This window comes from Oryctolagus cuniculus, chromosome X (assembly GCF_051225735.1).
Source record: "Oryctolagus cuniculus isolate XC-2025 breed Fujian yellow rabbit chromosome X, ASM5122573v1, whole genome shotgun sequence".
Classification (NCBI taxonomy): Eukaryota; Metazoa; Chordata; class Mammalia; order Lagomorpha; family Leporidae; genus Oryctolagus; species Oryctolagus cuniculus.
Window position 1 is genome coordinate 780,419 of NC_142888.1, and position 26,475 is coordinate 806,893.

Here is a 26,475-nt window from a genome sequence, read left to right on the forward strand (position 1 = left end):
TAGCTTACGTGTCCGCCACTAGCATTCAATCTAAGTTCCCCGGGCTAGCCTGGCGAATTCAACCCAGCGTACGTCTCCGCCCCACGGTTTGGCTTCCCGTCCTTTGCTCCCCGGGCTAATCAGACGGATCCCAACCAGGCTCACGTTTCAGCTTCTAGTTTCAACTTTTCGCCCCCTATTCCCGGGCTAACTTGAGAATCCCAAAGTGGCTTTCGTATCCGCCTCGGCCTGCCCCCCGCGGCTTCAATTTCCCTAACATTTTTCTCTACCCGGTATGTTTCCCCAAGCTTTCCTCCAACAATACTCCTCCCTCATTTCTCCTGGCCTCTCCCCACAGTCCGCGTCCGAGTCTGTTTGTTCTAGCTTTCACTTTCGCTTTCAACCTTAGAGATTCCTCCCAGCTTCCCCCCGTAGTCCGTATCTGAGTCTATGCCTAGGCTTTCAATAGCTTCTTCCGGCACCCTTTTCGTCCGGCTTTTCCCTAGGCTGTTTGCTAGTCTCTCTCTCCGGTATTTTCCCAATTCTTCCCGTTTCTTCCCTCCTAAGTTTCATCTCCGTCCTAGGTTTCCTATCCAAGCTAGGTTTCCTATCCGAGTCATTTCTTCCCTCCTAAGTTTCATATCCGTCCTAGGTTTCCTATCCGAGTCACGGCACCATTATGTCGCTCCCCCTCTTCGTGGAGGAACGACACAGGACCCTGCGCTGTTCTTTCGTCTGCTCGGCCCTCCCCGGGTTTGCTGCTGGTTCTTCCCGGGTTGGCTACTATCCCTTCCACCTCCGTGGAAGGGCAGTTCCCCCGGCCGCATTCCCCACTTCCGCAGGGGAGCGGCACACCGCCGGCCGGCTTTCTCGGGGGCTGCACGGGTTCCCTTAGATGTTCCCCATAGATGTTCCTGGTGCATGCCGTCTCTCTCCTCCTTTATAGTCCTCCTCCGCCAATCCTAACTCGGCTGCCCACACGCCGAGTACGCTGCTCTCCTCCAATCAGGAGCAAGTCCTACAGTTTATTAGTTGAACTGGAGGCAGCTGTGCGGAAGCTGTTTACTTCTCTCCCAGCGCCATATTGTGGGAGAGCAGATGCATAGAATAAGTCTTAATTCCAGTAACTCAGTCTAGTCCGGCTGCTCCCCACAGTTTGTAATAAGTTTCTGACTGCAAAAAACTCTCAAAATTTCTAATCTTACACCTGTCCATTTTCCTTGCTGAATCTGGAACTATAGTAAACTAAGAAGTGAGTCATTTGTCCTTCTCAATCCAATATGCATCTACATTTTTTACATCAAGCCCTTCCCCTAATTCCACTATACAGATTTGTTCAGTGGAACTTAATATTTGCAGCTAAATCTGCTCTGAACTGCTTTCACCCACTACCATGCAAATGTGGTTGAGTAACGGATGTCAAATACCAAATAACTCTTCTCAGTCATAAACTAAATGTCAGAAATGTGGTTTTGGTACTTCTCCAATGTTCTAAGTCTGTGACTTCAGCTACTTCCTTTTAGTGGAGGTGGAGAGTAAAAGGGTTATTATTATAAGGGAAATAACAATAGTATGATTCAGCCTAGCCAAATTTAATTTTTTAATGTGGCTGAATTGATAAGTTGCTAAAAAGGAAAGTTAAGAGGAGATTGAGGCTGGCGCCGCGGCTCACTAGGCTAATCCTCTGCCTTGCAGTGCCAGCACCCCGGGTTCTAGTCCCGGTCGGGGCACCGGATTCTGTCCTGGTTGCCCCTTTTCCAGGCCAGCTCTCTGCTGTGGCCCGGGAAGGCAGTGGAGGATGGCCCAAGTACTTGGGCCCTGCACCCCATGGGAGACCAGGAGAAGCACCTGGCTCCTGCCATTGGATCAGCGCGGTGCGGCGGCCGCAGCACGGCGGCCATTGGAGGGTGAACCAACGGCAAAGGAAAATCTTTCTCTCTGTCTCTCTCTCTCACTGTCCACTCTGCCTGTCAAAAAAAAAAAAAAAAAAAGAGGAGATTGAGCGAAAAGCAAAGCAAACCTTCCTTACTGCTCTGGAACTGGTGGAGGTGTCTTACCAAGGAGTTATATTCTAAAGTCAGTGCTTTGAGCAGAATTGAGTCTGAAATTCACAAAGGAAGGGCCAAAAGAGAGATGGACACAGAAACCCAATCTTGATGAGTCTAAACCTTCATTTTATTACCAGATGAAGTGTTTGGCTTTACTTTTTATTATTTTTACAGGAGAGAGGGGTCATGCAGTACAAAAAATATATGTAGTGTATCTTTAAAATTACTATCAGCAAGGTTCTTTTGGTTTACAACGCACAAGGGAATTGAGAACGAATCAAAGGCATTCTTATTTCCTATGCTATGTGCATCAAGTTGAACAGACCCTATTGAGGGCCAAGTATAAGTGTAGTTGCTCACACAGAGTCAAAATCAGACTGAAATCTGACCTTCCTCTTAGACAAACCCCTAGAAAGTATCCACAACACATCTCTGCTTACACCCCTCTCCTTGTCTCTCACCTCATTCAAGTATCTATTCCCTTCACTCTAGCAAAGTGCACACGTTAAGGTCCAGGAATGACACCCTTGTTGCTTCATCCAGTGGACCCACTTCAGCCCAATTCAAGGGAACTCTTGCAGCAGCATTTGGTTATATCAACCACTAGGTTTCTGAAACCACAAACTTCTGCTTTTCTCACCGGCACCCTTGTTTCCTCGTCTGGCTGATCATCTTCCACCAAGATGATCAATGTTAGGTGAATTCCTGCATACCCATGGCTGCAGTTATCATCAATAAACTACTAACTCTTGTCCTTGCCTAACCCAGAACTCCTACTCTGGATCCACTATCAACAGTTCCAGGTGGCCATCACAGAATGTCAAAACCAGCTCACACTCTTCCCCTTAACCATTTCTTCCAGTCTCCCTCTCAATGGATGACACCACCCTGCATCCATTTACCCTGCTAGAAATCTGCCTTCTTCCTGCACACCATAGAAGCCATCTCTTCACCGATGCTCTCTTTCTCCCTCTCTCCACTGCCACCTCCTACTTCAAACCAAAGCCCCTCTCACATGGACTCCTTTAACAGTCTCCGGTGGTCTTTGAGCATCTTCCTCCAAAATGATTCAGAAACACTCAGGACTCATTGCAACTGCACATCTGATCATAGTATTCCTCTGATTAAAACCCTCAAGAGCTTTTCATGGTTTTTAGCCCACGATTATGTCTCCTAACTTGCCCTTCAGGACCCTGAGTAATCAGGTGCGTTCCTACCATCCAGGATTGTAACCCCCACCCTCCCTATTTTTATGGCTCAGTCTTGTTCTCTGTCTAAATTCTGCTCCATCCAGCCTCCCATCCTCAACCTTCATGGAAGCTTTCAACTCATCATCAGCTCAGAGAAGGTAGCCCTCGTCCAGAGGATGTGTGGGGTGATGTCCTTATATTAGATGCACAAATAATACTACCATGTTTCTTCATAATATTCATTACAGTCTGAATCTAAATATTTGTACCATTTTTGTTAACACCTCTTTTCGCATTGAACTCTAAGAACTATATAAGGAGAGGGATGGAGCACACCATTGAGTCCCCAGCACATAGCTTAATACTTGCCATATGGCTAGAGCCTAACTGACGAAGGAAAAAAATCCCTGGAATTTAAAAGGTAAACTATCAAGTTGTATGCTTGCTTTCTTTTTTTAACTTTTATTTAATAAATATAAATTTCCAAAGTACAACATTTGGATTATAGCAGCTTTTTCTCCCCATAACTTCCCTCCCACCTGCAACCATCCCATCTCTCACTCCTTCTCCCATCCCATTCTTCATCAAGATTCATTTTCAATTATCTTTATATGCAGAAGATAAATTTAGTATATATTAAGTAAATATTTCAACAGTTTGCACCCACACAGACACACAAAGTATAAAGTACTGTTTGAGTACTAGTTATAGCATTAATTCACATTGTACAACACATTAAGGACAGAGATCCTACATGGGGAGTAAGTGTACAATGACTCCTGTTGTTGACTTAACAATTGACACTCTTATTTATGGTGTCAGTAATCACCCGAGGCTCTTGTCATGAGCTGCCAAGGCTACGGAAGCCTCTTGAGTTCACCAACTCAGATCTTATTTAGACAAGGTCATAGTCAAAGTGGAAGTTCTCTCCTCCTTTCACAGAAAGGTACCTCCTTCTTTGCTGGCCAGTTCTTTCCACTGGGATCTCACTCACAGAGATCTTTCATTTAGGTAATTTTTTTTTCCAGAGTGACTTGGCTTTCCATGCCTGAAATACTCTCATGGGCTTTTTAGCCAGATCTGAATGCCTTAAGGGCTGATTCTGAGGCCAGAGTGTTGTTTAGGACATCTGCTGGCTTTCTTCGTTATCATTCTTAGCTTAGCCTCCATGTTCACCAATCCACTACCATGCATGCAATTCGGGGCTAGTAGGATAAAAAAGCAAGTACAAAAGATGGTTTGCTGTTCTCAGAGAACCTGGACTAAGTGGTCTGCAGCCCAAATGGGAATTACAGGTCAGTAGGGCCACTGTCTCTCTAACACTCACAATAGACCTGTCTTTCATCAGGCACTCGCTACAGAGGACAGCACGGGGTTTACCCAAACCTTGAATGAGAATAGCTCTTTCCCGGGCTCTTCTTACCCTACTCACAACACGGCAGGGACCAACAACTATGGCCCCATTGATAGCATACTAGAGCAGTTTCTCAGGTGCTATTTTCTAACTCTCTAGGCCCGCATTTCCTCAAGTAGATCCCTTAGAACACCCATTCCAAAGTTTACACTGAGCCAAAAGGTTTCCATTGTCACATAATTCTCAGAAACACTGCAGTAAACAAAATTAAATTCCACCCCCATAGAGTTTCTCAGGATCTTTAGTGTACTAATGTGTATGACAAATCTCTAAGATTATTGTTAAGTATTTCCCAAGTTTATAAAACCATGTGCTAAATTAAAATTATAGGAGGACATTTTTTGAAGCAAGCTCCTGTGTTGGGCTCTCTTTCATGGAATGAGTGTTGTTCGGTTCTAGAATTGAAAACAAAGCCAATTAAGACCACTGAAATAAATTATTATAATCTTGTCCTTTGACACAAGGAATTCTGTTTTCAAACAGTGTATTCTGGAACTGAGAACACGCTTGGGAAAACACTGTGTTGGTGGGTTTTAACAGGGTTCAAAGATCCCTGTATGCCTGTAAACCCAGGCAATACCAGCAATGGATATCACAGCTGAAGGTAGTGCTCAAAGATAAAACTCTAGGGGCTGGCGTTGTGGGACGGTGGATTAAGTCATGGCTCACGATGCTGTGATCCTACATAGGAGCGCTGGTTTGGGTCCCAGCTGCTCCACTTCCTTTCCAGCTCCCTACTAATACACATGGAAGGCAACAGAAGATGGCCCAAGTTCTTGGCCCCTGTCCGCACTTTTAATTACAGGAGAGGAGATTCACCGCTGAAAAGCAGGATAGGTCTTTATATTGTTTTCTCAATTCCATTTGTAAAACTAGTCAGATGGCCTTTTTCCCGCTCCTTGTGCCCGCTCTTCCGCCATACTTTGCTTGCCTGCCCTCTTGCCGCCCTCCCGCCCGCATGCCCTCTCTCACTTGAAGCCTCTAGGCTGCTCCCTGGAACAGGCCAGTATGGAACTCCTGGTTTACTCTTTCTAACCCACTTTCCCTTAATAAAGCCCTCATGTACCTGTGTATTTCTCTCGCTTTCCAAGTAAATCCTGAACTTAAAAAAAAATCCTAGTTGGATGTGACAGTGTATCTATTTTAACTAAAAATCACATGTAATCTTGAAGACCTTTCTGTGGATTTGCATTTCTGAATTCTATCCCCCCAGCCCACTCCCCCTGCAGCCCTGGATAGCGCAAAGCTCGATTGCACATGCCTGGCTCTCTTCCTTCTCATCCATATGTGCACCAATTTTTGTCTGTTGTCATTCTGTGAATTTCCTAAATATGTGAAACATGTTTGAAGCTCACCAAAATGGACGTTCATCAGGAAAGCCAGCCATTATTGCTCTCTGCTCACTGCTCAACAGGACTTCAGCCAACACACACGCAGCTTGGGGCCCTAGCTCCTGGCTGTCATTACCTGCAGGAAACACACCCAAGCTTTCATTCACTCCAGGCAAATCCAAGTAGACGTCAGGGGCATTATGAGAATGCTAGTTTGGGGGACTTCATTATAGATGCTAACTGTAAGTGTGCAGATAGTACAGGTTGAAAGTTAATGGTATTTCTCGATTATCAGTAGACTTGGATTACCTGTATATAATCCTTTCAACGCAGCCTGCCCTTGTTTGGTAATGGCTTTTCCTTTCTGAGTCTTCTTGTCCATCCTGATCTTTCTCTGAAGACAGAAACTTTGCTGAGTACCTCATTCCTGTCTGTCTTCTTCTTCACTAACATCTTTGAATTTCAGTGGTTCTGGCACTGATCTTTAGCTAATTGTATCTATTAACCCTCTGTTTCATGGCTTAAAATCAATATACATTTTTATTAAAGGTGCAGGGAGGGGGGAAAGGTCACTCTGTGAGCTTGCTCTAAATAAATACACTTTAGTTACCCCAGGCGCTTCTTTCTGCTACCTATTGAATCTAATGTTCTTTGACTCAATTATAGGTGAAATTTCCTCCTTCCTTTTCTTGCCCACGGGACTCATTATTCAATATTGTATTTTCCAGCCCTCCAGTAAACGGCATGCATAATAGCATTAGACTGTTTGCCAGGCAGTCCCTAAACAAACATGGCTTGAATCAAATGGACTGAAAGTTCAAAATTTTATGGTTTCAGTAAAGTATGAGGGCTGAAAATCTGCTTTGTTGCCCCTTAGCAATAAGCTTGCAAAAGCCAATCAATTACGATGGAGATATAGAAGCATCAAAGAAAATATCACTTTTTAAGCAAGGCCAGGTAACCTTCGAGAGAAATCAATAAAGAGTCCTTGGACCTTTTCAAAGAGGGTGTTAGAAGGAATCTTATTTTTTTAAAAATGGATTTATCTGTGTGTGTGTGTGTGTGTAGGGAGAAAGAGAGAGAGAGAAACAAAGAGAGCTCCCATCTGTTGGTTCACTCCTCAAATGCCCACAGTGGCCAGGGCTGGGTTAAGGCAGAAGCTGAGAGCTGGTAACTCAGTCCAGGTCACCCATGTGGGTGGCAGGACCTTAATTACTTGAGCCATTACCACTGCCTCCAAGAATCTATGTTAGCAGGAAACTGAAGTAGGAGCCAGAGACAAGTTTCAAACCCAGGTAGTTGGAATAAGGGATACAGGTGCTCCAGCCTGTGTCTTAATCACTAGGCCAAATGCCCAAGGAATCATTGAAAGAGGAGCCAGAGTCTGATTAAGAGGGGCTGGGACTTCTTTTTTTTTTAAAGATTTATTTATTTATTTGAAAGGCAAGTTTACAGAGAAGCAGAAGCAGAGAGGAGAGAGAGAGAGAGAGAGAGAGAGAGAGAGAGAGCCATCCACTGGTTCACTCCCCAAATGGCTGCAACATCGGAAGCTAATCCAGTCCAAAGCCAGGAGCAGAGCTGGACCAAACCGAAGCCAGGCGCTTCTTCCTGGTCTCCCATGTGGGTGCAGGGGCCCAAGGACTTGGGTCATCTTCTACTGCTTTCCCAGGTCACAGCAGAGAGCTGGATTGGAAGTGGAGCAGCCGGGACTAGGACTGGTGCCCATATGGGATACTGGCACTGCAGGCGCCCGCTACGCCACAGTGCTGGCCTCTGGAATCTGCGTTTCTCAAGCACCTAAGTCATGTTGTTGCCACTGTATCACACTGCCAGTAACAAGGCTTTGAAATGTGAGAAAAGGCCAATCTGAGCACTCACTCAGAGCTGTTGAATGAGAATCTCGAGTTGCCAGGAGCCCCAGATCCCCAAGTGGTTCATACACGTGCTCAAGTTTGAAAAACCTCCGTGGAAACAACTCCCACCTTTTCTTCAAAGTCTCTTTTTGTAAGGGCCTTCTCATTTTATTCAACTATTAAGCATGTGCTTCACTCCAACAGCTGTGGTTAGAAGCCATTTGTTATGAACTGTTGTGGATTTTGCTAGCCAAATCCTGGATAGTCATTCGGCTGTGTTATGCATGTATATTCTTTAAAACGAATTAATATTTATTGAATGTCAAAAAGAAGACTAATGCAGGGCCGGTGCTGTGGCATAGTGGGTAAAGCCACCGCCTGCAGTGCCGGCATCCCATATGGGTGCCGGTTCAAGTCCCTGCTGTTCCACTTCCCATCTAGCTCTCTGTTGTGGCCTGGGAAAGCAGTAGAAGATGGCCCAAGTGCTTGGGCCCCTGCACCCATGTGGGAGACCTGGAGGAAGCTCCTGGCTCCTGTCTTTGGATCAGCGCAGCTCTGGCAGTTGCGGCCAATTGGGGTGTGAACCGGGAGATGGAAGACACCTCGACCTCTCAACCTCTCGACCTCTCAACTTTTCTCTGCCTCTCCTTCTCTCTCTCTGTAATTCTAACTTTCAAATAAATGAATAAATTTTTTTTAAAAAAGGACTAATGTGCAGATTCTGTCCTCAGAGAATTGCTGCCCAGATTTAGCCTAAGTGTTGCAAGGGGCAAGGAAGAGAGATGCATCACTTACGGTGTATGTTTTGTCATGAAACATCTTCATTTTGTACTCTCATAATTAAAAGTATGATATTTTTTCAACTGAACATGCCCTCACCCCCCAAAGCCAGAGATTCCTGGTGTATTTACTGTAAGTCAGATCTGATATACCCTAGCCAAAGCATTCCACAGATTAGGACTGCTCATCAGGAAGTTCATAAGCAAATCCACAAAGAGAGGGGACCAGGTCATTTTGCCCTGGTGTGTGGGAAAGGTGGGGATACTGATCAGCTGTTAACCCTTTCTTTCCTCTTCAATATGTATCCTGCCAGGAGCTAATTGATGAGGTGCGCTGTTTAGAGGATGGTTCTTCAGACAGCGAAGGTCAGGAGAGACAAATATCTGGAAAGACTGAGTAGAAATCGCTCAGCTAGCTCTTACAAAACTCATCCTGTAAAGGTAGTATCTGAAACAGGGCAGAACATCAATATGTGTTTGGTGAATGAATGAATGAAGCTGCAAATCTGTCCTATAGCAAGTGGCTTGGAACACAATGGATTCATAACACACCTTGCCCTGTCTTGAAAACAAACAATTAACCCCCTTGCACACTGGTGGGAGTACACCACTGTGCAGATTCATCTAAGCACAGTAAAGAAATGCAGGGTGTGCCCTGACCTCTACTTGGCGCGAGAACTAGTAATAAATGGCCCCATGTTTATTCTTATTTCCAAAACCACCTTGACATTCAGCTTTGCAAAATGAATTCGGATATTTTAGTGCTCCATTGCAAATTAGTGGATTGGTTTAATTTTCAAAACCCATAAGCAAAAACAAGCTTACTCTAGGAAGGGATTATTCCACATTCAGAGGCTCTCCAGAGTACATATCAAACAGATGGCTTTTAAAACTTTTTTTGCACCTGAATAGGTAATGTTTACATGCTGCCCACAAGACAATCCTTGGAAACAGACTACTGCCCACACTCTCATCTAGCAGGCACCCTTATGAAATGGCTGTGTTTCATTTGAGTGCATTTGTGTTTCACTTGGATTTTGCTTTGCAGCATCTATAATACTACTCCATTTCATGTTTAGCACCTTTAGATAAACCATTTCTTCCAACTTTTCTCCTATGACCGATTGCTTGATTTCTACCAAGAAAGGACTCCTTAATACAGCGCTAGCTTCCAAGCACCCACAAGATCTGAGAGAAGGGCAAGGCTTCCAGATGATGATTAGTTCCAAAGAAATGGTGCTACAGGGCCGATGGGGAAAGAAGAGCTGTTTTCTGGGGCGCAGGAGCCCTGCCTGCCACTCTCAGAAGGTGAGTATAAAAGGGCAACTTTGCATCCACAAATAGGTTTTACAAATAGCCACTGAATGAAAGCAGTAACCTTCTCCGGTTTCACTGCCAATGAAAAGATTAGATTCTCTGTCCCCAAAGGAGATATGTTCTAGGCTGCACTGGGAAAGAGTTTCTTGGCTCAAAAAGTCTTTTGTGCAGCTGGTGGGGCCCTCAGAATAGTAAATGTATATCTCCCATTAGGAAATATAGGGCCTGTGAATTCATACGCGCCTCTGCAAATCCAAGCACCTCCTATATGAATTCCCAGAATAGTTCTGCCCTGAAAATGATGCAAAAATCACATGATGGCCAAACAATATTGTGATAAGTGAAGAAAACAGTATAAACAATTTGGAAAGTATAGTTTAAAAGAAAATGTGTAATCTTTCCAGAGGAAAGAGAAAGAAAATACTTTGAAATAACAGAAATTGCATCTGACGGTAGAGAACATTTGTCCATTTTTCTTTTATCATTTAAATTTTTTCTATTTTTATTTATTATTGAGGCAGAGAGAGAGAGAGAGAGGGATCTTACATCCACTGGTTCATTCCCCAAATCCAGAAACTGGAGACTCAATCCAGGACTCCCACGTGGGTGGAAGACCCAATTATTTAAGCAATCACCTGCCATCTCTCAGGGTGTGTATTAGCAGGAAGCTAGAATTGGGAGTGGAACCGGGACTTGAGCCCAGACACGCCAATACGGGATACAGGCATCCCAAATGTGGTCTAAATTGCTATACCAGAAACCTGACCCTCTTTTCTCATTTTTAGTGAGTTTATAATACACTTATGCTTTTTTATAATTAGAAATTTTCGTAAAAACATAAAATAAAAGCAAGTTGTGACATGTTTTATGTATTTTTTTCTTTAATATTTAAACATACTTTTTTTAAAGATTTTATTTATTTATTTGAGAGGTAGAGTTACAGACAGTGAGAGGGAGTGACAGAAAGGTCTTCCTTCTGCTGGTCACTCTGAAATGGCTGCAACAGCTAGAACTGCGCTGACCCAAAACCAGGAGCCAGGAGCTTCTTCCAGGTCTCCCACGTAGGTGCAGGGGCCCAAGGGTTCAGGCCATCTTCTACTGCCTTCCCAGGCCATAGCAGAGAGTTGGATTGGAAGAGAGCAGCCGGGACTGGAACCGGTGCCCATATGGGATGCTGGTGCCGCAGGTAGAGGATAAACCCACTGTGCCATGGCACCAGCCCCTAAAAATACTTTTAACCAACATCACAAAACAAGATTAAAAAGAATTGTCACTGAGTACAATCAAGGTAAATGCATTTCTAGCATAGTATCTCACATGTTGAAGATGCTTCATTTTTCCATATTTCTCCTCTTCCTTTCTCCAATGGACACTGGTACTCTTACATTGTTTTTTAATTTCTTCAAGAGGTAGAAAGAGAACTCTCATCTCTGGTTCACTCCCCAAATACTTATAAAGACCAGGGGATGGGCTGGCGCTGTGGCTCAATAGGCTAATCCTCCGCCTTGCGGCGCCAGCACACCGGGTTCTAGTCCCGGTCGAGGCACCGGATTCTGTCCTGGTTGCCCCTCTTCCAGGCCAGCTCTCTGCTGTGGCCAGGGAGTGCAGTGGAGGATGGCCCAAGTGCTTGGGCCCTGCACCCCATGGGAGACCAGGAGAAGTACCTGGCTCCTGGCTTCGGATCAGCGCGGTGCACCGGCCGCAGCGCACCAGCCGTGGCGGCCATTGGAGGGTGAACCAATGGCAAAAGGAAGACCTTTCTCTCTGTCTCTCTCTCTCCCTGTCCACTCTGCCTGTAAAAAAAAAAAAAAAAAAGACCAGGGGATGGTCAGGCAGAAATGAGGAGCCAGGAACTCAACCCAGGTCTCCTATGTGGGTGTCAGGGACCCAAATACTTAAGCCATCACCACTGCCTCCCAGAGTGTGCATTAGCAAGAAGCTGGCATTAGTATCCAGAGCCAGGAATTGAACCCAGGCACTCTGATGTGGGGCATGTGCACCTTAACCAGTGTCTTAACTGCTAGGCCAAATACCCACCCCATCTTTCATTTATCATTCGTCAAATCCAAGATACCAAAACCTGAGTTATATTTTCTTGTTTAGTTAATGAACTATAAATAATGGTGAATCTGAAGTCTCGTTAAGAACATTTCCATGGAATCTTGATTTGCTGGACAGTGATCTGGGCACTGCTTAGGATCTCAGGAGTTTTCTGGCAACTCCACCCAGAGCTCCCTCCGTTTCTAATTCCCAGCAGCACTTATCCTTCTTACCTCTTCAGTGTCACTTGAAAGTGTCCATTTTCTCTAATATTGCTTGCTGTTCGTTTAGAGCAAGGGCTGCCAAAGGTTTTCTGTAAAGGACCAGAGAGTAAATGTGGTAGACTTTGCAGGCCACATGGTCTCTGTTGCAGCTATTAAATCTGCTATTGTCTAGTGAAAGCAGCCACAGATAATATGCAAGTATATAGACCTGATGATGTTGCAATAAAATTTTATTTACAAAAACAAGTGGTGGACCAGATTTATTTTACTACCTATAGTTTGCCAATGCTGGCCTTAGATTATCCCACTGCTTCCTGTTGGTCAATCTACTTGCATTACTCTCTCTGTCTCTCTGCAACATGTTCTCCACATTGTAGTGAGAATAATAGTCCTGAAATGCAAACCTCATTGTACCAGAGTCTTCCAGAGTGATATGAATACCAAGTATCCATTTGCTCCCTCTTGCTTCCACACACTTCTGATTTTTAGCTTGGTACATGGCAGCCCAGAAAAATACATGCAGTGTACCTAACTTCTTTCACAACAAGGTATAAATATTTAATAAGTCTCAATCAGTAACATGTAAGTATGGGATGATGTTTCAAGAAAATCTCCCTTAAAAATAGGAAGTGGAATATTGACCCGAGTTGCAGCAATGATCCCAGCCAGTGAGAACAGAAGTCACGCACTGAGAATGGAAAGACACAAAACTGAGTTCCTGGGTTTTGTGTGAACTGCCACTCTAGCCTAGACTGCGTATCACGGATTTTTCTGTATGTGAGGGTACAATAAATTTTATTTAAGCATGCATTGTTTTGGATTTTGTGTATGTACAAATATAATTCTGATATATTAATAATTTGTCATTCTGTTCTAGTCACAGGAATGCTTTCAGCTGCAATTAACAACAACAACAAGGGGCCGGCGCTGTGGTGCAGTGGGTTAAAGTCCCAGCCTGCAGTGCTGGCATCCCATATGGGTGCCGGTTCACATCCTGGCTGCTCCACTTCTAATCCAGCTCTCTGCTATGGCCTAGGAAAGCAGTATAAGATGGCCCAAGTCCTTGGGCTCCTGCACCCACGTGGGAGACCCACAAGACACTCCTGGCTCCTGGCTTTGGATCAGCTCAGTTCTAGCCATTGTGGTCATTTGGGGAGTGAACCAGTGGAATGCAAGACCTCTCTCTCTCTCTCTCTCTCTCTCTCTGGCTCTACCTCTCTCTGTAACTCTGTCTTTCAAATAAATAAAATAAATCTTTAAAAAAAATCATTTAAAACAACAACAAAACGAAAGCAAAGAAGGGGTAAAGGAAGCTGTCCTGCGGCTTAAGTCCATAGTAAAACAAGTCCAGGCCAACATAACCAGGATGGCTACCACAACCTAGGAATAAAATTCCCATTAAGGCCGGCGCCATGGCTCACTAGGCTAATCCTCCGCCTGCGGCACCGGCACCCCGGGTTCTAGTTCCAGTCGGGATGCCGGATTCTGTCCCGGTTGCTTCTCTTCTAGTCCAGCTCTCTGCTGTGTCCCGGGAGTGCAGTGGAGGATGGCCCAAGTGCTTGGGCCCTGCACCCCATGGGAGACCAGGAGAAGCACCTGGCTCCTGGCTTCAGATGAGCGCGGTGCGCCGGCCGCAGCGGCCATTGTGGGGTGAACCAACGGAAAAGGAAGACCTTTCTCTCTCTCTCTCTCTCACTGTGCACTCTGCCTGTCAAAAAAAAAAAAAAAAAAAAAAAAAACAAAAACAAAAACTTTAAACCTAAAAAAATTACAGTTCCAACATCAAAGACTGAATAAGAAATAGCAATAGATACCTAATCAATCAGAAAGGTCAGGTTTAAAAAAAAAGTGCCTGCATCTTGTATTGGAGTACCTGGTTTCCTGTCCTGGCTCCTGGCTTCAACTTCCTGCTAATGCACACTGCACACTGTGGGATGCAGCAGGTGATGGCTCAAGTAACTGGGTTCCTCCCACCCACATGGTAGAGTTGGTAGCTCCTGGTTTTGGCCCTGGCCCAGCCTCAGCCATTGCAGACATTTGAGGAATGCACCAACAGAAGGGAGCACTCGCTCGCTCTTTCTCTCTCTCTCTCTGCCTTTCAAATTAAAAAACTCTTAAGCATTAAAAATTGATTAAAAAGAATTTAGCCTTCGTATGTCTTAGAGCAGTGCTTCTCAGTCTCTACTGAGCGTATGGATCTCTTGGGACCTGAGAGTCTGCACTTCCAGGAGCTTCCCAGGCGATGCCAATGCAGCTGATTCTTAGGCACCATACCTGTCTGGTGTTGTAGTCCACTCTTAGACCAGCTGAGACTGGGTCATTTATTAAGGAAAGAAGTATATTGAGTTTATGGTCTGGGAGGCTAGAAATCCAAGATTGGCCCACTACGTCTAGCATGGACTTTGTGCTGTGTTAAAACATGGTGGAGGGGGGCCGGCGCCATGGCCACTAGGTTAATCCTCCACCTGCTGCGCTGGCATCCCATATAGGCACCGGGTTCTAGTCCCAGTTGCTCCTTTTCCAGTCCAGCTCTCTGCTGTGGCCCGGGAAGGCAGTGGAGGATGGCCCAAGTGCTTGGGCCCCCGCACCCGCATGGGAGACCAGGAGGAGACACCTGGCTCCTGGCTTTGGATTGGCGTAGCTCAGGCTGATGCAGCCATTTGGGGAGTGAGCCATCGGATGGAAGACCTTTCTCTCTGTTTCTCTCACTGTCTGTAACTCTACCTGTCAAATATATAAATAAAATATCTTTTAAAAAAACATGGTGGAAAGCAGAAGGGAAAGCAGGAGTGTGCTGAAGAGTGGAAACGTGAGAAGCAGCCTTGCTTTTCAACAAGCTGCTCTCATGCTAACTACTCCAGTCCCCTGAGAAAAGTATACCGCTCTTTCTTTTCTTTTTATTTTTTAATTTTTTGACAGGCAGAGTGGACAGTAAGAGAGGGAGACAGAGAGAAAGGTCTTCCTTTGCCATTGGTTCACCCTCCAATGGCCGCCGCGGCCGGCGCACCGCGCTGATCCGATGGCAGGAGCCAGGTACTTCTCCTGGTCTCCCATGGGGTGCAGGGCCCAAGCACTTGGGCCATCCTCCACTGCACTCCCTGGCCACAGCAGAGAGCTGGCCTGGAAGAGGGGCAACCAGGACAGAATCCGGCGCCCCAACCAGGACTAGAACCCAGTGTACCAGCGCCGCAAGGCGGAGGATTAGCCTAGTGAGCTGCGACGTGGTACCGCTCTTTCAATGACCTAATCAGCTGTTAGAGACCTTGCAACACTGCCACAGTGTCAATCAAGTTTCAATGCAAGTTGCAGATGGAACAAAGCACATTCAAACCACAGCAGCTGGCACAGCAGGGGTTGGTAAGACCTGATTTGGCCCCGCAGTACTTCTACAGCCTCCTCTCCTGCCGCCTCCCCTTGCGCTCAGCTTTACCTAATTATATATTTACTTTCAGTTCCCCAGGGAAAAGAGCGGGTTAATTTGTTGATCATCTCCTACACGACATGTCCTGCCTGAAATGCCCTCAACCTCCTCAACCTCATGGCCTAGACTGTTACTCATTTGTTGGATCTCAGCTGCGGCACTACTTCCCCCAGGGAAATTTTCTGGATGGCACTATCCTTCCTTGTAGGTAGAATTTTTCCTTCACTGAACTTTGGATGCCTAGAGGCCAGCCCAATGCCTTTTACACAATGGATTGCTGAACAAATATGTGTTGAGTTAATCAGTCAATAAATCAAGAAAATGATGTACTGTCTGCAAACCAAATATAGTCTCACCTGGAGTCTTTATAGCCAGCTTCTCAGGAGAAAACAGCTATCAATTATTATTTTTTCAAATCCATTTACTCCTTTTAAAGCTTAATGAGGTTGCCAACAAAAACACTAAAGCTAACTTAAGTAATATAATTTAAAGGTGGCAAAAAGTTATATGGATCAGGTGTTTGGCCTACTGGTTAAAACAACAGGTTAAAGTGCCTATATTTATATCAGAGTACCTGGGTTTGATTCCTAGCTGCACCCTTGACTTCAGTTCCTCGCTAACGCAGACCCTGGGAGGTAGTGGGGATGGCTCAACTAGTTGGGTTCTTGTCACCCACATAGTCAACTTGTATTGAGTTCCTGGCTCTGGGCTTCAACTTGGCGCAGGACTGGCTGTTGTGGGCATTTGGGGAGGGAACCAGCAGAAAAGAGTTATCCCTTTCTGATAAATACAAACTTTATTTCAAGCCGAGCAAGATGTAAAAAATATAAAGACTTAAAAACAATATCTTACTATGCTATAACTTAATTTAATGCATTTTTTCTCTCCTTAAGGAATATTAATGCTACTGAGCACTGGGCCAATCTGCTGTTCATTAACTTGTCCACAAAGTATAGAAATTGAGAATGTTTGGAAAGTTTTTGTCAACTTTATAATTTCATTTCAATTGAATCTGATCATTTAAAAATGGGTTTCTTTTATGTCCTTTAATTTGTTACTGTATTTTTTTTGAATATTTTTTGTGTGTTTTGACAGTTCACAGTAGATTGGAAATTCTTTAAAAATTGCTTTTCTCTACTGATAATGTGGGAAACAGGGTAGTGGTTCTCAATCAAGGGGCAGTGTCTGGGGACAGTTTCGATTGTCACAATTGGGGAGGAAGGTGCTACCTAGTGGGTAAAGATCAGGAAACTGCTAAGGACCCTACAAAGCCCAGGACAGCCCCGCAACAACACCGACTTCCCCAGCCTCAGATGTTGGCAGTGCTGACGTTGAGAAGCCCTGATCTAAAGATTTAGGGAAACTCAGGACTTTAATCCAGTTTAAGACCAAAACATCTCCCCTCTCCCTCTCCTCCCCCGCATCCTTCTCCCCCACATCCCTCTCCCCTGCATCCCTCTGTCATCTTTGGGTCTTCTCAGCTGATGAGTTGCTTCTTTCCATCTTAGCCACAAACAGAAAAGTCCCAAGCTCACATGCTTACACAAGTAGATTTGATAAGTACCTTCTGGTCTTTTTCTTTAGGTCAAAGATTCTTCCCTCTTCCTCCGGACACCCTTGGTTTCTTTGTGGCAGAGCGAAAGAAGAAGCACAATGTGATTATTTTTCTGCAGGAGAGTCTCATGACTCTTTCCCCATCTCGTCCTCTTTTCTGACAGCTTGTGTCTCGGTTTTCCAGGCTCATATTTAGAACATGTGTTAGCACTAATTTGAAAGCAATGCTGAGATGTTCCCCTAACAGAAACTTCTCCACTGACCCTTCTGGCAACCATCTCTAACAGGACTAAATTAAAAGTCTTCTCTTGTTGGACTTGAAGTTGCTGTTCAAGCCTCTTGGAAGATAATTCTTCAAACACATGTAAACAGGCTCTAACAAGTTTTGCTGAATGAGAACAGGAGGTGATTTATCCGTTGTTGCTTATTTGTATTTGCATAGCTGCTAGAAGTCATTTAATCTCATCTGGGTTTCATCCAATGATCTGCTCCTTTTTCTTCATTTCGGCTGGCTTGGCTGGCTATTTGTTAGTAAACAGCCTCATGGGCAACTAGGCTATTTTCTGAATGTGAACAGTTGACTTGAACCCAACATACACCCCTAACATTCTTGTAGATGAAGTCCTTGCAATCTTCCCTCGCCTGCTACTGCTACTGCTTCTTTGTAAGGAATGCGATGCATTTATATTGCTGATTTGCTAAAATGCTGGTTATATAGCTTACATTCCACAACAAGCATTCCAATTGGTGTGATATGATAGCAAAAACCAGTACTTTTTAATGCTCACTATGTGCCACACACCATTCTAAGCACTTTATATACAGTGATGAACTACATAACGACTGTTTGTTCAATGATGAGACACATATACAGTGGTGGTCCCATAAGATTATATCCCCTAGTGACATGGTAGCCTTCTTAATCTGTGCCAGTATACTATAATGTGCACACAATGACAAAATCCCTCAACTATAACTTCTCAACTATCCTTGTTGGTAAGTGGCATGTAATTGTATTATCTCACTTAACCATCACAAACCTACACAACAGGTACTATTATTGTTCCCCCTGTACAGATGAGGAAACTGAGGTACACAGAACCAAGGTCATAAAAGTAGTGAGCAGAACGGCTAAAGCTATGCTCTTTCCCATGCTTCCTCTCTTGCAAGTTGAGATTGAAAATGGAATAGGAAAGTAAAAGCTAGGGTTGGTGTGCTTAGATTGCTCACAAGAAGCCCCACGTGGAAACTGAAGTCAGTTCTGTATCTTTGAAACCCGGGTCTTACCCACCCTTGTTTCTCCCAACATCTTCCTGCAGTACCTCACTACAGTGTCCCTCATAGAACGGGCAGTTGGTTGTTGTTTACAGATTTGCCCCACACTAAAAGCTGGTCACCAACATATTTGCTCTTCTTCTTTCTCCCCATATTTGCCTCTCAGGGATTTGTAAATCTGATGTGGAACTAGTAACTGCAAAACCATGTATTCGTTCCATGAGCAGCCCCTGACAACGAGCTATGAGCCCTAGTCACAAAGTTGTGTTGGGGTCGCTATCATGATCTCCAGCCACCTGAGCATTCTTGGTAAACAAGTTCAAGGTGCATTAAATTATAAAACTTGGATCTGTTTTGCTCTTCGGCAAGGCTTACATCTTAGATTTAGAACTTTTTAAGCCTTCTGGGTAATTCCAGTATGTAACTAAAGTTCAGAACTCATCGGTTAGTTCAGGGTTCCTCAACTGCAGGAGACTGTTCTGAGCATTGCAGAGTATCTAGCCACATTCCTGGCCTCTGCCTCCTAGAAGCCAATAGCACTCCCTTCTCCATTTGTCACAACCAAAATCTCTGGACCCACCAAATGTTGCCCTCCACCCCATCTCTACCTACCCCTAGTTGAGAACCTTTGGGTTACCTCTCCAAGAGTGGTCACTGGCCTACCCATAGCAGAATCATCTTGGGCTTAGTGGCAGTACTGGTTCTTAAGCCCCACCCAAGCCTCCTGAATCAGGAAGCTCCTTAGAGTTTAAAATTCTTAAGTGCCTTGATGTTGGAGAATTACTGACTTGAATATTCCTTCTTAAAGTCAGACTGAGTTTGATCTTGGTATCCAGGAAAGCACAGTTTGGCTTGTTTGGGATTTTAGTCTTTATTGCAAGTTAGAAACTAATTGATTTATGGTTCTTCCAAAGATTTTAGCTTAGCCAGACCCCCAAGTGTATACACCTCCCTGATGTGCAGTGAAATAAAACAAAAGTATTAAATTTCAATCCAGTGACAGTTGTGTCATGTTTCCTATAAATGAATATTTCAGCATCAACATGGTAACTTTCTATGCACAACTTATTGACTGAGAAGGATATTCACTGTGTCATTTCATCCATCTTAAAAGTCATTCTTCACAGAATCAGATGACTTTGTCACACTGATTCCACTTTACTTAAGGGTATGAGCCACACCAATGACCATTTTTTTGTAACTACTTTGGTATTTTGGCTCTCATTATGGACATTGTCAAGTCTCTGTTAATTTTTAAACCTTTTGGAGAGCTTCACTGGCCATGTTCCAAGCATGCCTTCACTTAACAGGGTACTTTTGCTCTGCCCATTGTCCTGCATGTAAGAAACATCCTTCTTGGTTTAATCAAAGCTCACTATGCCTCAACCCCCAGCTTCTATCTGTAATGTCACTTGTGATCATTCATTCATTCACTACGCAGGGATGATGATTGCTGCTCCTCCGCACGCGGAGGAGCCGCACCGGACCGGGCGCTTGTTGTTCCCCTTTTTTTACAAGTCCTTTCTATAGTAAAGTAAGAATAAGTAAACAGCAAACTCCCAAAGCAAGAATGAGTAGAGAGAAATGAGAAAGAACGAAGTAACGAACTTCCCCGCGAACTCTCCAACGCACTCTCCAACCAACCCACACCACCATGCCGTCTCTCTCCTCCTATATAGTCCTCTCCACCAATCCCAACTCGGCTGCCCACACGCCGAGCACGCCGCTCTCCTCCAATCAGGAGCAGCTCCTGCAGCTTGTCAAGTTGGTGAGAGGCAGCTGGGTAGAAGCTGTTTACTTCTCTCCCAGCGCCATATTGTGGGAGAGCAGATGCATAGAATAAATCTTAATTCCAGTAACAGTATAGTCCGAATTGCTCCCCACAGATCCCCCTTTCTTTTTATTTTTTGGCGTTGATACGCGCCTGTGTAAAGTTCAGTGTGATCTTCACGCTATTGACTCTTGTTTGTCGTGCTACTTCAGAGTTTGTTGAAAAATGTCCCGTATTCCAAAGATCCCAGGGATTGGTTATTCATTGTTTTCTTCCTCAAATGGAGTTTTCTTCTTCTAGATCTTCTGCTGGCAGGTTTATCAACCGAATTCTTCTCTCAGGGGTCCATATTGGTTGTGCCGCACCCTGTGGAAAAAAACAAACGGCGCCTCGTACTCTTCTGAGTAAGGGGAACGGGCCTTTCCATTGGTTGTCCTGTAAATCCTTCCACATTACCCACTGTATTGATTCCTTATCAGCTGATTGAGTATGCATTTCTGCAGGTGTTTTACCGTTCTTTTTCTTGTTCAAAAAATTAATTGTATAAAGAGCTAGGGCCAAGACGTCCTTGTTGGATGTGGCCATTTCCCCTATTCCCCCTTTTTGTTTAATTATTAAATTTTTTAAATATAAGTGAGCGCGTTCTACCACAGCTTGCCCCTGTGGATTGTATGGAATACCGGTAATATGGGAGATTCCGAATTCTTTCAAAAATGCAGCAAAACGCTTTGATGTATACGCTGGGCCGTTATCCGTTTTGATCACATGAGGAACTCCCCAGGCTGCAAAAGCCTGCAAGCAGTGTTGGATTACTTGTTGTACTCCTTCTTTATTCATGGCTGTGGCCATAATTACACCTGAGTATGTATCTACAGTGACGTGAACACAGCTTTGTCGCCCAAAAGAGGGGATATGTGTAACGTCCATCTGCCAGATATGTCCTGGTTTAAGGCCACGGGGATTGGCTCCCGCAGGAATCTTTGGAACTATGGTAACAACGCACTTTTCACAGGATCTAATGATATCTTCTGCTTGCTTGCGGGGAATATTAAATTTAAAACTTAAAGTGTGGGTGTTAACATGCCATTTAGAGTGATATTCTTTAGCTTGTTCCAAAGCGGTGCATGCAAGCAAGAATCTTGAATAGTGATCTGCCATCATGTTTCCTCGAGTAAGTGGGCCAGGTAAATTAGAATGAGCTCTTATGTGGCCTATGTAAATAGCATGCTCTCTTTGATTTAATAACCCCTGAATTTCACTTAGATAAGAATAGACTGAGGAGGATTTAAGAATAAGGCACTGTGTAGCGAGCATCTGAACTGCATTCACCACATATGCACTATCAGACAAAATATTCATGGGTGCGCTCTCTCTGCGTAATACTGTTGCGATAATAGCTAATTCTGCATGTTGTGGAGAAGGGGATGCTGTTAAAACAAAATATCGTTGATTGTTAAATATAGCTGCTCCTGTTCCGCCTTTAGCTCCATCCGTAAATACGGTAACTGCCCCTTGAATTGGATCCCTTCGCACCTTCTGCACCCGTTTTATTGAAACCTGTGTGCAGAAGTTAACAAATGGATGGCGAGGGTAGTGATTGTCAATCTCTATTTGTAGAATGAGAACTATGTATGCCCATTGCCAGCATTCCCTTGTAAAGGCTTCTACTGCCTCTTGAGCAAAGGGAACTACACATCGCTTTGGAGTCTTCCCCGCCATTTCTGTCGCCTTTTTTATTGCTGTTAATATTAAATCGGCCACCGCAATGCCTTGGGTGTATAGTACACGCGGTGCATGTGAATGTGGGTATACAAACAACAAGGGTCCTCCTTGCCAAATGACTGCGAAGGGATACAGCTGTTCCATAAAAATTAATATTTCTAGGGCTTGTTGTGGATCACATCTTTCCATCTGCATTGCTTTAATTTGTTTTTCAATTTTCTGTAACGCCAAGCGGGCTTCTATTGTCAATCTACGAGGGGAATCAAGCTGGGCATCTCCTTCTAAAATATTGAATAATGGCATCATATCTTCGGTAGTTAATTTACAATAGGGCCTCAACCAATTTAAATTGCCACATAATTTTTGGAAGTCATTAAGGGTCTGTAACCCATCTATTGCAATTTCAAATTCTAATGGGGTTACCTTTTCAGAAGTTACTTTAAGTCCTAAGTACTGTACTACTTCCCCTTTTTGTATTTTCTCTGGCGCTACTTGTAACCCAACTTTTTCCAAATATAATAGCAGCAGCTTATATGCTTCCATTAGGTGACTTTCACTTTCAGCCGTTATTAACAGGTCATCCATGTAGTGTAAAATTTGTACTTTTGGGCACTGTTGTCGAACCGGCTCTACTGCCTGGTCAACATATAGCTGGCATATGGCAGGACTGTTAGTCATTCCTTGGGGAAGCACCTTCCATTCATATCTTTTGTCGGGACCTTGATGATTAATGGAAGGTACGGTGAAAGCAAACCTCTGAGTGTCTTGTTCATGTAGAGGTATGCTAAAAAAGCAGTCCTTCAGATCGAGTACTATTAGTGGCCAATGCTTTGGGATCATAGTAGGAACCGGGAGTCCGGGTTGCAATGCCCCCATGGGTTGCATCTGCTGATTAACAGCCCGTAAATCATGCAACAACCGGTATTTCCCTGATTTTTTCTTTATCACGAATATTGGCGTATTCCATGGGGAGGTTGATGGTTGCAAATGGCCTGCCTCTAATTGTTGTGATACTATATCATTTACCGCAGCCAACTTTTCCTGGGTAAGGGGCCACTGTGGTATCCACTTTGGCTTGTTGTCCAGCCATGACAATGGCAGCGGCTGCATCTCAGTGGCCCCCACGAAAAACCCGTGTCCTGTCTTTTAAAATCGCCTATGGGCTGGGCTAGGTCCCTTCTGCCTTCTCTGGAGCCTAATCCTCTCTCCTGATATCCCTTTTTATACATAATACGCCGTCCTGTAGAACTCTCCAATTGATCCTCATTTGTTAACGTCAGTCCCAATTGTTCTAAAATGTCTCTTCCCCATAATGTGATGGGGAGTGCACTAACATAAGGTTGCACATTTCCCTTGTTCCCTTCTTGATCCTGCCAATGAAGCACCTGAGCACTCCTTGATGGTGTCATGGCCGCACCTAGGCCTACTAAAGTATTATCTCCTGGCTGAAGGGGCCATGACTTCGGCCAATCATTTTCCGAAATTATACTTACATCCGCACCTGTGTCTAGCAGGCCCTGAATCGACTTTCCTCTAATGGTTAAGGTCCACAGAGGTCGATCTGCTAGAGATAGGGACAAGGCTGCAAATTTCTCCCCTTGGGGTCCATGAACGTCCTGCGCTCCAATCATGATCAGTATTTGAGCCACAGGTTCTTCTGGTTTGATTTGAATAATACCCTTTGTAGATTGTATTAGCACTTTTAGCTTATCAAAAGGTAACTGAATGACTCCGGTGATGACCATTAGGCCTCTCAAAGCATTTGTTTCTTTTCCTACGATTATTCCAAGTCCGTTATGCTCCGCTGAAATTGCTTCTGCCCTCACCTCTATGGCTTGTGGCCCCATTTGAGGTGTCAGTACCGAATATTCGGTGGCTCGTAACTCTGCGCGGTAAATATTTGGTTTTGGGACCGTGGCACCCACCGATTGTTTTGGCCCCGGGGTGCAGGGGCCCACATTCCGTTTTTTTGCTGTTGACCATATACACCTGATCTTCTTATGGGGCCCGGCTCATTTGGCATCCTCTGGGGATTGCCTGCGCTGTTTATTTTAAAGTAACATTCACTGACCCAATGATTTCCTCTTCTACAGCGTGGGCAAAGGCCTGGTCTTCTCGAGTTCTCTATGCCCTGCCGATCTCGGGCTGGAAATCTGGCCCTACATTCCCTCATTAGATGCCCTTCTCGACCACATCTAAAGCATATACGTCCCCTCATGTTCTGTCTAAATTGTCGGGTTACTGCTACTGCAGCATGTGATCCAGAAACTACATCATCCATGACATCCCTACAGATTTTCAAAAAGGTAGGGATGTCCTTATGCTGCCATGGTCTAAGAGCTTCCCGACATGTTTTATTGGCCTGCTCATACGCCAATCTTTTGACTAAGGGCATTGCTTCTTCCACGGTTTCGAAAATGTTTCCTGCTGCTTCCATTAATCGGTTCACGAAATCAGCGTAAGGTTCGGTAGGGCCCTGTACTATCTTAGTTAGGCTGTGTCTTACTTCTCCTTTTCTGGGTATCACCTTCCAGGCTCTTCTTGCTATCTCTCTCACCTGTAAGAGGACAGCTGTTGGTAATCGGGCCTGCTCATCGGGACAGGCAAATCGCCCTTCTCCATTTAACATTTCCTCATCCCATGCTTGATTCCCTGTTTGATAGTTCTGCTTTGAATATTCTCGCGCAAATTCTTTATAGGCAGCTAGCCACAAGAGGAAGTCACCCCCGCCTAATACCGCCTTTACTAAGTTTCTCCAATCCTCAGGTATTAGGCCTTGCTGCCCGATGTTATCAAGGATTGCCTGAGTGTAACTTGCATGGGGCCCATACAATTGTACTGATTGCTGCAACTCTTTAAGTAATTTATGGTCAAGAGGCGTCCATCCCCTGTTTCCCTGTGGATCCTGAATTACAGGAAACACCTGGCCTGGTTCCTGGTACTGCTCCCAAGCAGGTTTTCTATAAACAGCTCCCCTTTGCTTGTTTTCGGTTCTTGGCCTTTCTAGCTCCTCCTGCATACCTACTCCCTCCATCACTCCTTCTTCCTCCCACTCTTCTTCAATCTCATGGGGAAAAAAGGGGCTTTTCTTTACAGGAGGAAACTTTGGTAGTACCAATGGGCGATACCGGGGTGGTGATTCATCCTTTATGGTTGAATTTGCCAGCCTTGTATGGCCAGGCATCTCTCTCGGGGGCGAGGTTCCCTCCTCAGCTTCCTTCTTCCCCCCATAAGCTTCCTGGCTCTCTAAATCCTTCTTTGATTTTCTTCTCACTTGTTCGTTACAATAGTTGCTCGCCTGGCTGCCCTGCCATAATTCTTCCTGCATTTCACTCCCCTCATTAAGCAACAACTCGATCCCTTCCGTGGGGTTCTGAAGCACCTGATCAACGAGTTGCCACAGCTTCAGCACTTCTATCGGTTCCCCAGCCTCGCGCATTTTCCGTCCCACCTGCCTCCACTGCTGTGGAAACCAGGGGGACGTCTCTACGATTGCTCTTACGAATGCATGAATTTTCCTCCCCCCTCGTTTCCCTTGCTTAGAGGAAAAGCTGCGATGAGGTGGGGAGTAGGAAGAGAGAGAGAGAGAAACCATATTTAGCCCATAGATGATCTTTAGGGAGAAAGAGAGGATGGTGCCCAGGAGGAGGAAGAGGTAGCCAGTGGGCAAAGAGTAGCCAAAGAACTCCATTGTCTGTACCGTCTGTGACATGTTGGAGCAGTGAGCGTAATGGAAGACTGAGTCTCCCAGACGTTCCCAGTTAATACCTCCTTCCTAGCTTCTAATTTTCTTCCCCCGCGGCTTTTTTCCTAGGTTCTGACTAGCTTTTCACCGGCACTCTTTCCGTCCGGCCTTCCCCTAGGCTCTTTGCTAGTCTCTCTCTCCAGTAATTTCCCACTTCTTCCCGGTCTTTCCCTCCTAGGTTTCCTATCCGAGTCACGGCACCACTTGCTGCTCCTCCGCACGCGGAGGAGCCGCACCGGACCGGGCGCTTGTTGTTCCCCTTTTTTTACAAGTCCTTTCTATAGTAAAGTAAGAATAAGTAAACAGCAAACTCCCAAAGCAAGAATGAGTAGAGAGAAATGAGAAAGAACGAAGTAACGAACTTCCCCGCGAACTCTCCAACGCACTCTCCAACCAACCCACACCACCATGCCGTCTCTCTCCTCCTATATAGTCCTCTCCACCAATCCCAACTCGGCTGCCCACACGCCGAGCACGCCGCTCTCCTCCAATCAGGAGCAGCTCCTGCAGCTTGTCAAGTTGGTGAGAGGCAGCTGGGTAGAAGCTGTTTACTTCTCTCCCAGCGCCATATTGTGGGAGAGCAGATGCATAGAATAAATCTTAATTCCAGTAACAGTATAGTCCGAATTGCTCCCCACAATGATAATAATGAATAGATGCTTTTAGAAGGGCTTTGGCAAAAAGCAAAGAGACTTTTGACAAAGGTGTCATTTGGGAAATTAGCAGAGCCTTCACAAATGAATGGAAATTAGAGCTGACCTTTCAGGATGAGCAGGAACTCATCAAGCACAAAATAAATTTTGGTTCCAGAA

At 44.9% G+C, this 26,475-nt stretch overlaps 1 protein-coding gene across 6 annotated transcripts in view; it reads left to right on the forward strand.

Annotated features, from left to right (window-relative positions):
* The window catches only part of MOSPD2 (motile sperm domain containing 2), a 74,498-nt gene extending 57,026 nt beyond the window's left edge, over positions 1-17,472 (forward strand). Inside the window, exons 15-16 of one of the 6 annotated variants that reach the window (XR_016228340.1) lie at positions 9,742-9,902; positions 15,636-15,941. Coding sequence is in view for 4 of the 6 variants with exons in the window: in XM_008272357.5 (XP_008270579.2) it covers positions 9,738-9,902; positions 13,053-13,121 (234 nt within the window). In the remaining 2 variants the exon portion in view is untranslated. Of the gene's footprint in view, positions 1-9,737; positions 9,903-12,801; positions 12,984-13,052; positions 13,733-15,635 lie in introns of those variants that run through there. The other 5 variants (XR_016228341.1, XM_008272358.5, XM_008272357.5 and 2 more) reach the window with 5 other exon arrangements.
* Positions 17,473-26,475: the final 9,003 nt, after the last annotated feature.